The sequence below is a fragment of the Magallana gigas genome, chromosome 5 (assembly GCF_963853765.1).
Source record: "Magallana gigas chromosome 5, xbMagGiga1.1, whole genome shotgun sequence".
In the NCBI taxonomy this organism is placed as follows: domain Eukaryota; kingdom Metazoa; phylum Mollusca; class Bivalvia; order Ostreida; family Ostreidae; genus Magallana; species Magallana gigas.
This window is the reverse complement of record NC_088857.1, coordinates 37,220,821-37,238,141: the sequence shown is the minus strand read 5'-3', so window position 1 is coordinate 37,238,141 and position 17,321 is coordinate 37,220,821. Positions and strand designations below refer to the sequence as shown.

General features: G+C 31.3%; 1 protein-coding gene across 1 annotated transcript; it reads left to right on the top strand.

Annotated features, from left to right (window-relative positions):
* The first annotated feature begins 9,505 nt into the window (after window positions 1–9,505).
* Window positions 9,506–11,690, top strand: LOC105318856 (homeobox protein engrailed-1-B). Its single transcript, XM_011416150.4, has 2 exons — window positions 9,506–9,884; window positions 11,262–11,690. Exons 1-2 carry the CDS (start codon window positions 9,506–9,508, stop codon window positions 11,570–11,572), a joined length of 690 nt encoding a protein of 229 aa, XP_011414452.2. The 3' UTR covers window positions 11,573–11,690.
* Window positions 11,691–17,321: the final 5,631 nt, after the last annotated feature.

Genomic DNA, 17,321 nt, shown 5'->3' with positions numbered 1-17,321 from the left:
AAGATAAGGATGCAAAAGTTTCTTAATTTGAATATTATAATATACTGGTACGTGCATCCTTATCTGTTCAGTTAAGTATTATAAGTAAATTGCAAAATTAAGAGTTGATTTTTTTTTCCAGAGATAAGATTTTAAAAAATCATTTTCAAAAGATTTTTTTACTTCGTTGATCGTTAAAGAAAACTTAATTTTTTAAATAACCAACGCCTGTTATTTCAAAATTTCATGTAAAAAAAGGAGGGAGAAAGAAAGATACTGGGTATAGACCAATTTATCGTTGAAGAGGGAAGAAAATAAGAGTGATAGAGAAAGAGAGAAACTGTGTATAAATCAATTAATTCTTGAAGAGGGAAGAAAAAAGAGGGAAAGAGGTTGAAAAATGGAGGAAGAGAGAAGAGAGAAACTGAGTATTAATTAATTTATTCTATTTGTATTAATTGCGACCCGTTATGGGGGCAATCATCTGGTAATCTACAAGGCTAGCAGATTAACAAATCCTGTTAATTTGGGATACATTAGATTTCAATTGGAAGTCATCTGGTAACATTCGCGTTAACCTTTTGTTAAACAAGAATAATATTTCAGATCACTCAACGAACCAGATGGGACGTCAATGTTATCGAACTTACCATCAAGAAGAGTATCAGAAAAATGCGCAAAAACGTAATTTATTACATAACCATGAAATATTAATCAAAATCATTAATATTTATCGACCCTACTTCTTAGAATTATGAAAGAAATAATTTAAATCAAGTTTCATTACAATGATCTTTGCCTTGACCCATCGAGCGTTCAAATAGGTAACTGCTTCAATAATTGACATTTTATGGGCATAAATACGCCAAATGTATTCTTAAAGCACATAAAAATATGACAATTTAAATAATTTTAAATCAAAGTTCCTAGGAAAACAGTAGAATTCAAGATAAGTATCGTCAAGATTTTGTGCAAGCCTTAATAGAATGGCAAAAGCAAAATTTAAGATAATCTAAAATAAAATAACCATAAAAATTTAGAACAATAAAAAAAATCTCTTTATCTGTTGAAATAGAAAAATTCACTAAATATAGAAGCCAGAACAGCCACCTCAATCAATTTGTTTTGCAAACATATGCCTAAAGTTACGAAACCCCCTATTTATTTTTCTTTTGGTAAACGCTGTACCAACATTATTCATACAAAGCTGAGACATAACTGTGTATTAAACTATGATCTTTGTAAACGTAATATTATAAATAATCCGTTGTGTTTATGTGGTCAAACAGAAGATGTGTATCATTTCTTTTTTTCTTGTAAAAAATACTCTAGAGCGAGAAACAACATGCTTGATCAATTGTTTATGTTAGATTTAGTCAATATTGATACTGATTTACTTTTATATGGCAACAATAACCTTCCTTTACATATCAACAAAAGCATTTTTGCTTCTGTACAAGTTTATAGACGAATCCTTGAGATTTAAATAATATTTCTTTGTGTATATCAGTATTATATTTTCTTTTGTTCTATATTCATATGCAAGACAACTATTGTAATATTTAAGGAGAGGAACTTGTAGGTTGTTAGAACTTGCTTCTGATCCTTTTGTTTATTCAATAAAATACTTTCAAAACAAAACAATAGAAAAATCCTGTTAAAATAAATTGTGAATGTAACATAAATGCACATCAATGAACATTACAATATACACTGACTTGAGTTATGAAAATGCGACATATTGTTTGAAAAAATCAGAATTTTACAGGGGTCAATGAAAATTACATCTGTGTACAATTCCCGTATAAAAATCACCAATTACAAGTTATTTTACATAAAATTAATTCTCTTTATATATATCATGATAATTATATAATTATTATATGTTTTCAAATAACAAAACGCACTGATATCAAAATCAAAAAAAGTAATAAACTAACCCGCATAAATGCCTAAAGAGACTAAACAAATCAAAGATGAATGTAAAAAGTTTTGAATGGAGAACACCTGTACTTAACAATCCTCAATGACTTCTTCTGACACCCTAACAAGATCTGAAATGAAAAGTTTGTTGTTATTTTCAGGATAAGAGGCAGAAAAACAGGAAGATCGTTATTAGAACAAAGTCTTATAAATCTCCAGAGATAATTCTGGAACCGATAAGGCACGGGTTTTTCTTTTATTTTGCATCTGTTACTTCCTCATATGTTATCAAACCTAAAAGATTAAAGAATTAATTTTTGTTGAGCCAATGAAACCTTCTTCAGCGGTGAAACAATTATCAGACCATAACCTCTACCAATTATCAGTCTCTTCGCAGTTCCATTTTATTAAAATTTACAAATATTATTATTATGGTTTATTTACCGCGGACCAGTGTTATGAAAACTTGGCGAAATTAAAACAATTAAGCTTGTACATTTTTTTTTCGCATTTTGAAGATAAAATCTCTTTGGCATGCGAAAGAAGCAATTTACATTAAAGAATTTCTTTCTTTTTTTTTTGGTTTTCTGTTGTTATTTTGCACAATAATTTCTGGGATAGTAGAACCTACGTCGTGTTGGGTTTTTTAAATTGAAATACGGTATAATACAAGAAGGTTGTATTTTCTGTCAGCAAAATGTCTGTATGCGTCTTAATGATACACAATGAACTGTCCATCGTGGCTAATTGGTGGGAGGAAGTCTTTTACGTTGTGTGACTAATCATTAGTAACCGTTATTGTCTCGGCTGATTGAACGATACCGAGGATACCCGATTGTTTGAAGATAAACAGAGGGAAGTCTAATGACGTTTTGACATCGCCATTAGCGCGGTCTTATTAGCCCCTGCCCTTGGGTGATAGGGAAGAGATGTATATACATGTAGTTACCGTTATATGTTTGAAAGAATTTTGCCTAACTTCTTACATTCATAAGTGGTGAGAAATGCTTACATAAAGACGGCCCATTATCAAGAAAAGGTCTTAAGTTTTTGACATTCCTGAGACAAAGTAAATTGTCTGTCTTAGTCATTCTCACTGATTTTTATCTAATTTGACCGTTCTTAAATTTTTGCTCGTGAGCTTAGAAGTAGGATGTACACTTAGGCTATACACTTGTAAAAAGGACATTGGAATATGACAATAATGCCTGCTTAGAACAGTGATTTTTTTATTTTTGCTGTACATTCTTCGTAATAGAATTTATTTGTAAAAAGACATATAATTACATATTTCCATACAAATTATTCGATATTAAAATCTCTTGAAGTCAGCAAGAAGCCCTCTCCTAGAGAAGCTGATTCGTTCAAACTCATGAAGTCGTCAAACCATTAAAGGAATCTTATTGTGCCGTCGCCTACTGCACTGACCGCGTACTTGTTGGGATTCGGACCGTAGATTTGTCCTAACAAATCTTTTTCCACGCCCAATATGGTCCCAGCGACCTTTCGCTTTCGTTAATTAGTGTTACCGATACATGCATTTTGTTTTGCGAAAGCCTTCATCATTCGTGGAAAACATCCTGCCTAATTCTGAAATTTAACTCCATCGTCCATGTTTTCTTCATACGTGTATAACCTATCTTGTTTTTTGGGGTTTTTTTTTTTATCAGAGTCTACTCTGCTTTGTTGTTTGTTTGTTGTTGGGGTTGTTTTTTTTTGGCCAATCTGAAAGATAATTTTAACAGCACATTTAAATTAAAAAGAGAATTTTATTACAAATGGCAGTGTAAATATAGCGGTATTGTCCGCTATCAAATGCATGTATATTTGTATATTTTATAATGTCACGATGAAAAATAAAACAACCAAAAAGATACATTATCGTGAATATATATATAAAAAAATGTACATACACAATAAAAACACTTAAGAATGACAAAAAAGTTGAGACTACATATTTTTGGCAATCTTTGAATTTTGTGAAAAAATATTGAGAGCTGAAAGAGTAACAACAAAGCTTTGGAGTCTAAATCATAGTGGTTACTGTATGTTGCTATCAATATTTTTCACAAAATCACACGATTACAATATTAATATGTCCACTAAACCTATTACTCCGTCACCCAGATATCTTATGGTATGCCAAGTTAATTTGATTTCTATGATGACTGATGCTGAAACAAACGAATTTTACATTTTTTATTCAAACATTATGATAAAAATAACATTTTTATTACATAATATACTTAGTCTAGTAAACATTTTAGGAATGGGCAACAGACAATCTGTCCACATAAGCCTTTTCCAAAAGGGATATTATATTTAAAATGGTACTTATTGTAAATCAATGAAAATTTAGGGCCTGTAAATATAGACATATTTTTCGGAGCAGTTGATAATATGGACATATTTTTAGGGCAGTGGATGTTTTTGCATTTCTTCTCTTCATATTTAAAATACACGTGTATAGTAAATGTTTATTTCTAGCGACAGGGTCAAATGTAATAAGTATATATGGTGTGCAATATTATCTAAGATATAAGGCTCGCTAAAATAGCTCACTGACTTAGGGAGACAAATTAAGCAATTATATTCAATGTATACGTCTATTTTAGCAATGTTCAGCGTAAGGCCAGTCACGGTCTACACGTAAGTATACCCACTCTTACTCCAGCATATAACCATGTGACAAATTAATAAACATCAACCATAATACCTGTCAAACCTCCAACATGTATCATTCGTTATCTGTCAATTAAGAATGTACGACAATCACTCCTTCACAGGTGTACCACAAGTATATGTATTTATATATGTACATGTACATGTACTCTCTCTCTCTCTCTCTCTCTCTCTCTCTCTCTCTCTCTCTCTCTCTCTCTCTCTCTCTCTCTCTCTCTTCAATGTCGGAAAATTTGCATTTTGCACGCATTTCATAGATATACAGGGGTATTCTGTAATTTAACGAGTAAAGTACGAAATTTACGGAAAAAAATCTGAAAAGTACATATATTTTCCGTCAGCAAAGTATGCAAACGAATGCATAACTCCTCGTTAGACAAACTAGACCACATAAATAGCGTTCAAACTTAATGAATGATGATTATGTACACTTTACAATGCATTTGATAGACCTTCAATCTTTATGAGGAATATTTCTATTGAAACCTAATTTAGATAAGAAGTTTACGCTTTAGCGAAATATGATTGGAATGTCTTCACGCATTACGATATAGGCAAATCATCCAAGCTTGATTAAACAGAGCTCGAATAAAAATGCCCCAAATAGACGCTTCCTACCACCCCTTCCATGTGTCTTCAATTGTTTCTCACTTTCCCACGATTAACGTTAGCGAAATGTATAAATTTTCCAATTAATTAAATAGATTTGGTGATTGTGGTAGATAAATACATGTTGAGACGGCTGTTCAGCCATATAAGAAGCCATGTGGTCGCTTTTAGACTTACTTACATGGTAGATAAACGAGAAATGTCCTATATAAACTTGTGTCTTCGAGTGATTTTGGAAGAGTTTGACAGTTTTGTATCAAATTAGACAACTGATGTGTATTTTCCCCGACAACTTTCCCACAATTAGTAGTTGATATATTCATAAACATATGTAAATATTACCACCAGTTTGGATTCGTCCATAGAGGGTTTACTTGTATATTCACATTTTGTTTTTAACGTTTTCTATTCTACAACGAAATTTTGATAAAGAAAAGGCAATTTATAATTCATAATTTTTTTTTTTTTAAATATTAGATGCTTTACAATTTATTTCAATTTTACTTCATATTAATTACAATATAAATCAATGATTTTTCATTCATATTTTCACTAAATAATTAATTGCCCCTTCGTTGCATAATCTGAATTCTTGCAGATAGTGTTTAATGGTATTATAAATCTCTCTTTTATGAATTCTTTATTGAAATAAATTTTCCAATTTTTTTTTTTTTTTTGGGGGGGGGGGGGCATATTTTTTCCCATTTAATTTTATTCCCAATAATTTTTTAAAATGCGAATTAAAAGTACGCAATCGGTTACTATGCTTACTTATTCTTAATTTTCACAATTACATATACGATACAAGCATAAAAAATTACAAATTTAAACACACGTGTGTATATACTTTTATTCTAGCGCCAGATTAGTAATTGCTAGGATTGAGATATTCCAAGAAAACTAATGTTCGACTAGTAACGGTCTTATTCGTCAACGTTTTCTCTTTGAACTTATGATTTAAAAAATTACTTTTTTTCTACGTGCTCCAAATGTAAATGAAAAGTACAACTTTAAACCAATTAAATGATTTGAACATATTTTATTGTGTAAATTACACAAGCGGGTTGGAAACAAGTTCTCATAACTTACATCTTCCTCTCCTAATGATATTATTTACACAGAGAAAATTACACACAAAAAATATTATGTTTAAAGTTTATTTGGCGAGTATTGGCCGTGGCATAAATGAAATGTGGGATGCCATTGACAACATCTGGGCAAACCCACTCAAACAAAAGTCACAACAAATATTCATCAACAATCAACACATCATCAATATTATAGTTTGAAATTGACCACCCCGGGTTTACCGCGGATGGTCACATATTTAAGTACTTTAAATTAATCTAATAATATGTTGAATTATTGTTAAATGAAAATTATATAATAAGACAAGTACAACTTTACACAATTCACTGGTTCAACAGTTCAGCAACTTCACATGCACAAATCAATTGTCACAAAGTTTTTCAATAAGTCAGCACAACAATACATAGGCATCAGTTGATTTGGTGCGCGCAAACGATACACTGGTATATGCCACGACGATTAATTGAACTGTCTTTTTTTTTAAAATTCTTCAAATTTAACATCTTCGTCCTCATTAATGACCTGAAATACATAAAGAACACAACAGCAGAAAAGGGAAGAATATGACTGTCAGGGAAGGGAGGGTGGGATTTTTACAGATGCATAAAATGAGCTTAATTTTTTGGAAAATACATTGCCCACCTTGTTTGGATGTTTTCAGCCCAGAGTGATGATTTGAAAGGACGAACCCGATCCCAATAAGTTGTAAAGGGGGGGCGGGGGGACCCCCAACCGATCCAGACTTATGTTTTGCCTACAATATACAGTAATTCAAATATTTTCTCGTGAAATAAAGGCACCTATTTTCTAAGGAAGAAAATAAATGCTAATATATACAATATATACAGTTGTCATTTTGATATTACATGTTACTTTTAGTTATTAATTTTATAAAAGTAATACTCATAAATATGCATTTACAAAGCATTTGCGAAAATATAGTAAATTGTGTTGATATACAGTATAAAAATAGCAAAAACAAGAAAAAATTAATTATTAAATCTTCCATGTCCTTCTTGTAATTTAAGAAAATAAAAAAAATCAAACATTTTATAACTTTATAATTGTTGAACATCGAAATATTGTGCATAGCGCTACTCTTAATTCCTGATTATTTAGTGATTGAGCCATTAATTTGAATTTCCAAAGATGATTCAATAGTTCGCCCCGGTCTTTTACCAAAATTCTCAGAGGGAATTCGGACTCCGATAACGTGATGACACGTTGATGGCGCGCGACCTGTCAGATAGAAGTTTAATTGCTGATGGTTTTCACTTCATCTCTAACTGTTCGTTCTAAATCCTCTGGACATTCTTTTGGAGACTTCGTTAAGATCTGTTCTAAGCACTGAAATATTTATCTATGTCCACGATTTGATAACAAGCATGATTAATCATCCGTCACAGTCATTATTTAAGGATGGTAACGGGCGCTTTGGGTTAAATTTTTCACGGTTGTCTTGATTTTTTACTCTATTATTAAATAAAGATTTTACATGATTTTACCCGATTTTTATCAATGCTTAAACTACTTTCAAAGTTATTTTTCAAAAAGTTTTTATTGATAGTATGTGTTTCATATTGGGCAAACATATTTCTTGCGCTTTAAGAAAAAACATGATAAGGCCTACATTTTGTTCACACAGAATATTTTGATCTACAAATACGGTATAATACTTTGAACGTGTGGGGGGGGGGGGTCTTTACATATTTTAATAATTTTAATAACTTCCACTTTTCTTCCATAAGATTCATATGTACTCACTTTCTATCTTATAAGAAACCACTAATATTACATAAACATCAACAGAAAATAAAATTGGGTTTTCTGAAATCCCAGCGCTAGCTGACTTAATGGCATTTTATCAACAATCGTTCGGGTTAGCCAGAAATTGATCTTGTAACGTGCTAAGATTGACACTAAACACCACACGTTGCCCGGGGTAAGCTCTGCCCCGGACGTCTTATTGTGAATGATTTTACAGGTAATTAGTTTTCGACTGCCGTCATTAGTGTATTTAATCATGTATAGTAATGACCAATAAAATTATATCTTTCTCTCAGCTGCGGGTCACAAGTTCTCAAACGAATTTAGGTTCGGATTATTTATTTTCTTTCTTCAATTTACAGTCGTGGAGATGACGGGGAGAAGATATTGCCCTATGATAGCTATTTCGTCTTAGGCTGATAATAGAGGGGTATATGTATATAAAAAGGACAGCAATAAAGAAAACATCTAGGTAGTCTATTATTAAAACAACATACAGGGTGTACTGGCAACGATTCACCTTTTTATCATAAAAAAATATATTTGTATGAAAATTGTTACTTACATTATATGACTCAAAATTTTTGGGTAAATTAAATGGTTTTCACCCCCCCCCCCAAAAAAAAAGAAACCCCAAAACTGTAACGATTTTGATTTGCATAAAATAGATTTACAAAATTCAAAATAAAACAAAATAAATTTTATTATTATTAACTTTGCGAGGCTTAAATACAAAATGCGAGATGAAAATACAAATCCGTGCATCGGCTAATGTCTAATATATAATATATAAATTTTAAAAAACCGAAAACAAGAAAAATAAAACAACCAAACAAAGAATTCTTGTTTCCGAAAAAGTACTTCCTCCTTTAAACAATATAAAAATGATTTAAAACAGCATTACTGCTATAAATAATATCAATAACTATATTAATCATAAAATGGTTAGTTTGCTGACATTATTATAAACAGTTAGAAAATAAATTAGTCGCTCATTTAAAGAACGGAAGATCGTATTTCCTTAAAAGTCCAAGGCAAGCGACGAGGCGACGTCTCTTTTGAGACTAATTTATGGACGTACCGCATATTTCTGTATCATTTCCCCCGTCTACCCAGACCAAACTTTCATAACCCGTCAATCAGAAATTGATATAACCGGGATCACTCCCATACCGCGGAGTATGAATGCATTCCATCCGCCCGCTCTGATTGGCGTATTTTTAATTAGATGTCGTCGTTCGCATCTCACGGCTCCGCCTTCTCGAGGTCTTGTTTGTTAATTTTTTTCCTAACCAAAGTGGACCCCCAAAAAAGTTATCAAAGTTTTGCTGCGTGGAAATTATGCTTGTTATGAAGATTTGGTAATTAGATCGAGTACCTACATGTTATTCAGCGAGTGAAATGTGAGAAAGGTCTTTTTTCAAGTTTACTGGATATTTTCTTCGGACATTCAGAGATGGATGTTAAACAAAATAACGCGGAGGCTGCACACGAACAAATTGCTCCAAGATGTTCAAATTTCTCTATTGATGAAATATTAAAACCATCATTTGGACCACCAAAGCGCCATTGGTTATCGGCATTTTCTCCTGTGCGAAATGGTTCAAGGACAATTTCCACATCCGGACTTAGTCTAGATCTTCAATCAAACAGACACGAGTCCGCGTTTGTCAGACTTTCACCATCAGACTCCCAACTCTCAGTTTGTTCCAGTCCTGATTCGAACCCTACAACTAGTAGTCCAGTAGCCACTTCGCCCGGATCGGACGGGAATGAAAAACCATTGTGGCCAGCATGGGTGTTTTGTACCAGATATTCTGATAGACCTTCTTCAGGTATATAAAACTCCTCCAAACATACCACTGAAACTGGGAAAAAAAATGTGTTCAGTTTCTGTTAATTAAATAGTTTAGTCTGCCGAATTTTGCTTCGTTCGTACATATTTGATATGTACATGTACACATTCAAAATAATACACACAAAACGTCCTATTATTGTTGTCTTAATGTATATTTTGGATTTATTAGTTCGGTTTAAATGCAAATTTACATTATGACATAAATAGAACCATTCTCGAATAAACTGCAAAATGTTAGTCATTCTGCAATGATTCAATATTGCTTATACTTACTTTATGCGCTGGAATCTAAAATATTACAAAATTTCATATCTGTTGTCCAGGATAGCATTATATACGTCTTATAATTTTTTTTATATTTAGTTTTTTAAAAATCGTTATATAATTTTGTTTTAAAAACAATATAGTATTTCAATTTAAAGAACCTGCTAGGAAAACTAATTCATTGTAATGCGAAAAATGTGGCAGGTAGCCCACCAGAATGGCGAAAAGAAGACGAGACATTTGAAAATGTTTATTGCCTCTTTCTCAGCAGACGCCTAATTGGACCCCATTATTCCCCACACCATACATTTCCCGATGTACAAACTTGCCACTGAGTTAGCCATTTACCCCCAATGATCACCGATCTGATTTATGATTTGCTATTTGTTTATTATGATTAGTTTTATTGGTTCAAAACAACTCTACTGTTGTGGCCGTTTATAACAATTACAACACAGAATGATACAGTCATGTTGCTCAAAATCGTGTAACAAAGGCTTTTTTTAGTTGTTTGTCTTGTATGGCTGTTGTTATTTTAACAACTTCCGTTTTTTATCTAATCCAGTATACCTAAATTTGAATTCTTCGATCATTTATTTTTTTTATTTTAGTGTTCTTATTTGTATAATGTTATGGACCCCTTTTTGGAGGGTTCAAATCAAAAAGCCTCTCCTGGTATATGGTGATAAGATAACTTGGATACTGATTAGTTGATGCTGATAATAAAACTAAAATTTGCAATTTGTAGACATAACATATTCTAAGTAAAAAGATAGCATTTAAAACATTGATACTGGTTAAATGTATATTTTTCTAGATTTTGGACACTGATTTGCGGATAATTGTAATTTGCATTACAACATATCCATTTTCAGAAATTCTTTTACGGCATAATTTTTTTATAATAATAATTGACATCGAGCAAACTATTTATCGTGACTTTAATTATATTGGCAAATTTATTGTTCTATGTTTTTACTGAAATGCATAAAAATAGTAATTTTAATTATCATTAAAATATTTACAAAAAAATATTACAATAACCAACATTATTGCAATATTACATTGATATGTGTCTTTGCAAAATTAGGTCCACGTTCCAGAAAATTAAAGAAAAAGAAAGCCCCGGATGAAAAGCGACCAAGAACAGCCTTCACTACAGACCAGCTACAGAGGCTCAAATCCGAGTTCGAAGAAAACCGTTATCTCACGGAGAAGAGAAGACTTGAACTTTCAGAGGAACTGAAACTATCAGAATCACAAATCAAAATATGGTTCCAAAACAAACGTGCAAAAATCAAGAAATCCACGGGAGGCAATAACACACTGGCTCTGAAATTGATGTCACAAGGACTTTATAACCATTCAACAGTAACAGTTTCGGATGAAGGCGAGTCATAATATATGGTTCCTCGTGTATATATATTTTATACATGTGTAACTTATTCGAATTCGTTTTTCTTTAAACCATGTTTTTCTGTACGTGATATAGTAGTAAATTTAAAGGAATTAAAATCAATGGATTTTGTTTTTTATTTCCAGTTTTGTGGGTAAAGAAAATACTATTATTTCTGAATGAAAAATATTTCGTCCTCCCCTAAACCTAAAACTTTTACCTAAAATTTATATTTATGCAACAACTCATCTGAAAAAAAGATCCGAAAATTGAATTTCTGTAAAAATGCATTTTATTCTAATAAAACGGAACATTTGTTCCATTCAGTTTAAGGTAAAATACAAAGAATTCTAGTAAATTCATCATGAACCCTCTGCTTGAAAAGTATTAATTTGTGAAGTTCAAGAGTATCATATGAAAGACATTTAAACAAATTATCTATCTTTAAAGAATAATTAGAGCTATACGCTGCGATCATAACAAAATCTGAATTCTTAATTAAAACACCAAATATATTTTATTTTTCTTTAATGGGGGATTTGAAGTTATAAATGTTCACTTGATGATGCTGACTTAGGATTGGATTACAAATATATTCATTGACTGTATAGTGTCTGATCTGTAGAATTGATAATATATTTCTATTCGAATTGATGTGGACCTGATTAACATATCTAAACACGAGTATTTTTCTTAACGTTGCAGAAGAAAAAACTTAATTTTTCCTCTTTTCATTGGTCTTTTTTATTGACATGGTATCAACAATCTGGTATACCTATCAGATTTTATAAACACCGCGATATTATTCCTCTCCATTCAATTCTCCTTTTCCTGATGCTATCAATCGGTCATTAATTTTGCTGTGGTCCAAGACACCATTTGCAATTCTAAACTTATTTCTCTTTTCCGGCTTAGACCTATCAACTTTCAATGAATTTCTCTCACGATAGGGAAAAACTTTTCAGCTTGAAAAAAGTCTATATTGTGAGGTTTATTACAAGATACTATCAGTTGATAGCTGTTTATCAAAACATGAATATGTCCCCGGGATATAGACAATCAAGGCGATAGTGGATCGCCATGATTACCACTTTCTCTTCCTTAATACTATAACGACCACATTCAACCACCCATGACAAGTCTGAATCGATAAAATAAAGTTACAAGTCTTCTGGAAAATGTTGAAAAATCTAGATGGAATAAACAATAGTGCAGATCCACTTATTGTTAACTCAGTGATATTTAATCTACTAAAAATTATGTCGGTGGTAATATTTCAAGCGATCCTTTTTCCAATATGTACTCATCAGTTGTACTCACATGTTTAACAGTAATTTAAGAAAAAAGTTATTAAACAATAAAAAGATTATAATAACTGAGTATTGGGAAAGATGGCATGCAGTTAGCCCCAATTTAAATTGTTCAGTCAAACTGTCTAAAAAAATTGTAAATATCCTGGTAAGATTCTATTAATGGTGTTATCTTTCATACAATTATATGCTTACCCATTGGCTTGTTTAGCATGCCTATGGCCGTATACTGCACCCCACTCAGTGTTTGAAATAGCTATCCCTTCCTTGCTACAATGTCATTTTCTTGTCTGAATAAGATGTCAATTCTATACTGTCATCAATCTATTAGTGAGAACCGGGTATCCGACAGGGCGATGTATTATCTCAATTATTCTTACTACAAGATTAACCGCTTTTTGAAATCCATAGTCAGTTTTGCAGCCACTCAGACTAGGACCCCTGGAGAGTGCTTTTCACATCACTATATTGACATTCGTTACAACTGACTTCTCCCCATTGCATGTGAATATAGATTTCCTTAAAGTGTAAATTTAGCGGGCTAAGTAATGAAATGACAGATAATTAACCTATTCAAGTTTTGGAGTAGTGTTTCAAAAATGTTACGTCAGTGTAAAGAAGACGGACATAATTCTCTGCCAATGAAAACTGAATACATTTAAATTTTCTCTCTAAAATTTTAATACGGACTTATTTGTATGTATATAAGATTTTGAAAGCAAATATATAGAGAGATTTTCCTAAGATGAACTGTGTTTTTTGTTTTCAATTGAATTAAATTTGTAAATCAAAATTGATGCTATGAAGGATGAAAATTTCATAATTTAGAAAAATGTCCGAAATACCTTTTTCCTTGTGACATGATGATATACTAAATAATAGTAACAAATCAAGAAATACGTTAGTAAGTACATTAAATATGTACCCGTATACATGTACTTAAACCAGACCTTGGTTTTCTTCTGCCTTTACATGTATATCATTTTGACAGAATATTATGAAACATCTAATAAAGGCAACAGCATATAATTCGATATTTCTTATTTCAGTGGGACATCATTTCATTATGTCTTTTGATTAAAAATAAACATATAATTTTTAAGAAGTAAAAAAAAAATACTATTGATTTTTTCTGTAGGCCTACAAGTTTTTTTTTTCTATTTTTTAGTTTTTTCAAGCAGGCTTGATGGTTAGCAAATAATCCATCATATTATCTTCCTTGAAATTTTAAAACTGGTTAAAAATTGGAATGTTTTTTTAAAGAGCTCTTGGTCTCAAACAGATTAATATAGTGTAAAATTGGCCACAACCACATCCAACCCTTATAATGCTGGGTAAAAAAGTAAAGAAACTGAACAATGCTTTTATCATAAAATTCTTTTATTTCACAAGAACAGACTCGGTAGATTGTGAAGTTTTCTTGATTAATATTCTGCAATTAAAATACAACAAAAGCCAAACATAACAATAAAAAGCTAAACAAGAAAAGGGCAAATCATTTGCAAATTCAAATCAAAGCCTATTTCTTTATTTAATTCATAACGACAGGCTATTGCATGATTCAGCTTGATTTAATCAGGATAAGAAGTCATCATCTAACTTAGCATAACATTAAGATGGATTGAATAAATTCTATGGTGTCCCTTAACATTTCACTGTGTGATTATCATGTATTGCTTTGTTAGATGGAAATGAAATAAGAGGTCATACCCACTGCGCATGATCGGGTTTCAGAATAATTTTAAACAGTTTCTATATCAACCATTGTTGCCTTGAAAGCGTAAGAAATATAAAATATTTGTATTCATACGCTGTATTTCGCACTTACTAGTCTTCATGATACATCACTATTTTAGATATCAGGCCGCGTAAGGAAATACTTTTACATCTCTCTATGTATGTAAATGCTATTTCAAAATATGTGCATATATGGATTAAAAACATTTTTCATTAGTAACTCATTAACATGTGACAGATTTCTCTAAACCCATGATCCCAAAAATAATTTGAAAATTTTCCAAAAAAACCCCGAATTTTTTAAATAAAAAAGCAAAACGAATAAGCCTATTTTATTTTATGATAAAGGTTACATGTAGTTATAATAAATAATGATAGAATGCACTTTCATATTCTGTTTCTGTTTGACTACAGCGTCCCTTAATTCTTTAAGATCTCTATTTTTGTCTGTCAACAGTATAGATTTAAAAATTTTAAATAATGGCTAAACGACAAATTTTTAAAATTTTCAATATTTTCACATGTTCTTTACTTTACCACATCTTTGATGTTGTTAGCGTATTGTAGAATATCATACTAATTTTAGTTTTTAAATAAATACATGTAGGTTCGAGATCTAGACGTCCAAATGAAATTCTACAGCTTGAGAATGGTGTTCTAGAATGAAATATGCATGAACTTACCAACAAATTTTATTTGGCTCTAACACTGCATTTTTATTCCTTTTACTGAGTTAGATAACTGTTGATTGTTATTGCTTTTAAAAATTGGATATTACAGACATTGTCTGTAACATCAAATTATGACATGCTTGTAGCTAGGGTTTTTTGGTGAACGCAAGGCGATAGACTTTGATTGTAAAACAAACTTTGATTGTAAAACAAATCATGCACTTACATTGTACTACTTTGATTGACAATGGAGTTTAAGAAGGTTTGAAAACGATTATTCTTACAATTTGGTTCTGCTTGTTTTCTTAAATTTGAATATTCTTTCACTCAGTTGAAAAGATTTTGTTTATAATTACATATATAATCAAATTAAAGTTAAAAATTAACACAAACATGTACTATCATTGTTTTTTTTTATACACCTTTTCTTGATCGATTAACCCTAAGGGTTCTGCCATCTTTCGGGATATCCTTAAAATATAGTAAGTAAACGCAAACTATTATTTAGACTCGAGTCATGTGATTATTCATAATTCAAACTATTGAATTTTTATGCAAGAGTTGCTTCTCCATGTGTCTTTATTTTATAAAAGGTATATCAATATGGCAAATACATTAATATAACAAAAGCAACGAGTTGTACATGTAGTCTTATATAGTATTTTATATTTGATTTTTGTGTTTATTGGGATTAAATCATTGTAAACTTGTTTTAGTACAAAAAGAAACAAAAATAGTAAACAGCTCAAAGATTTTACGTTAAAAGCAAACGTATGGTAAGTTTATGATAATGTATCTTAGGGAATAAACATCAAATTTACTAGTTATCAAGCTAACATCTACGTTTGTTTTTCGCCGAAAATATAAGCATGCTCAAAGCCACGAGAAAAAAAGTTTGAAAATACTGTACCTACACATTAATCGATTCTTATGATGATGAAGTTGAAGGCAAGTCTAGGGCAGGTCCAAATGTCAGCATTGATATTCACATAGCTTTAGTTTGCATTTACGTTAAGAAATGTTTGATTGCTTTTCCGGACAAGAACTACCCTTGTTGTCAAAAAGCAATGTCAACAATTAACAGCTTGTTATAGATCATGCACAGTACCGATCAGATCCAACCTAACAGAGAGTAAACCCCAACTAAACCCTGGGCTTACTTTCTGGGTTTACTCTGGGTTTACTCCGGGTTTACTAGAGTGGACCCAGAGTAAACCCAAAGTAAACCCAGGGTTTAGTTGGGGTTTACTCTGATGTTAGGTTGGGTCTGATTGGTACTGTACTAGATATACAACTGAACATGTATCGTAAGCATCTAAATCATAAGTTTATTAAAATACGAATCAAACTTGTTTTTCATTTTGTAGAAGTTAAATAAAAACCTATTACATTATTGAATTCATTAAAACTTTCATATATTATAAAATATATAATAAAATTGGTCTGAGTAACCAATTTGAAGATAACTCTTGATTTAATGATATATAGGATAGGTATTATAATATAATATTTGATACTTATAATCTATAGCCCTACGCACCAAAAGCAAAAGCTTTTTCACAATCAATATAAAAGAAAACAGTACACATTCAATGAGTGAGCTGAAAAAGATAGAGCTAACATGGAGCTAACATGGAAAACAGTGGTGGCAAAAGCAAAGAATCGGACTGGGTGGAGAGACTGTGTGGCTGCCTTATGTGCCACCTGGCATGAAGAGGCCTAAGTAAGTAAGTAAGTACACATTCAATCTTTTCCTTTTCTCTTTAACACTAAAACCTAAAGAAGAATCTGTTTCTATACAAAAAACCAATTCTATTATAAATAGGTCGTTCATTTCAAACAGACGACGATTTACCAAAGCAGCTTCAAAAGTAGATAATATATGTCTACAGGCATATTTTGGATCTATTACGTTACGGAATAAATGTAAATGTCTTCTTCTAAATTAAATGATAAAGTAAAAACTACTAAAACGCGTCATTTGTTTAAATATTATTATGCCTGCCTGCTCACATCCATACTATTACATGGAAAAC

Excerpts from the sequence above, each read along its gene's own strand:
- LOC105318856 (XM_011416150.4), top strand. The coding sequence starts at position 9,506 with ATGGATGTTAAACAAAATAACGCGGAGGCTGCACACGAACAAATTGCT. Across the intron at positions 9,885-11,261 it reads TTCTGATAGACCTTCTTCAG|GTCCACGTTCCAGAAAATTA; the intron begins GTATATAAAACT and ends TTGCAAAATTAG.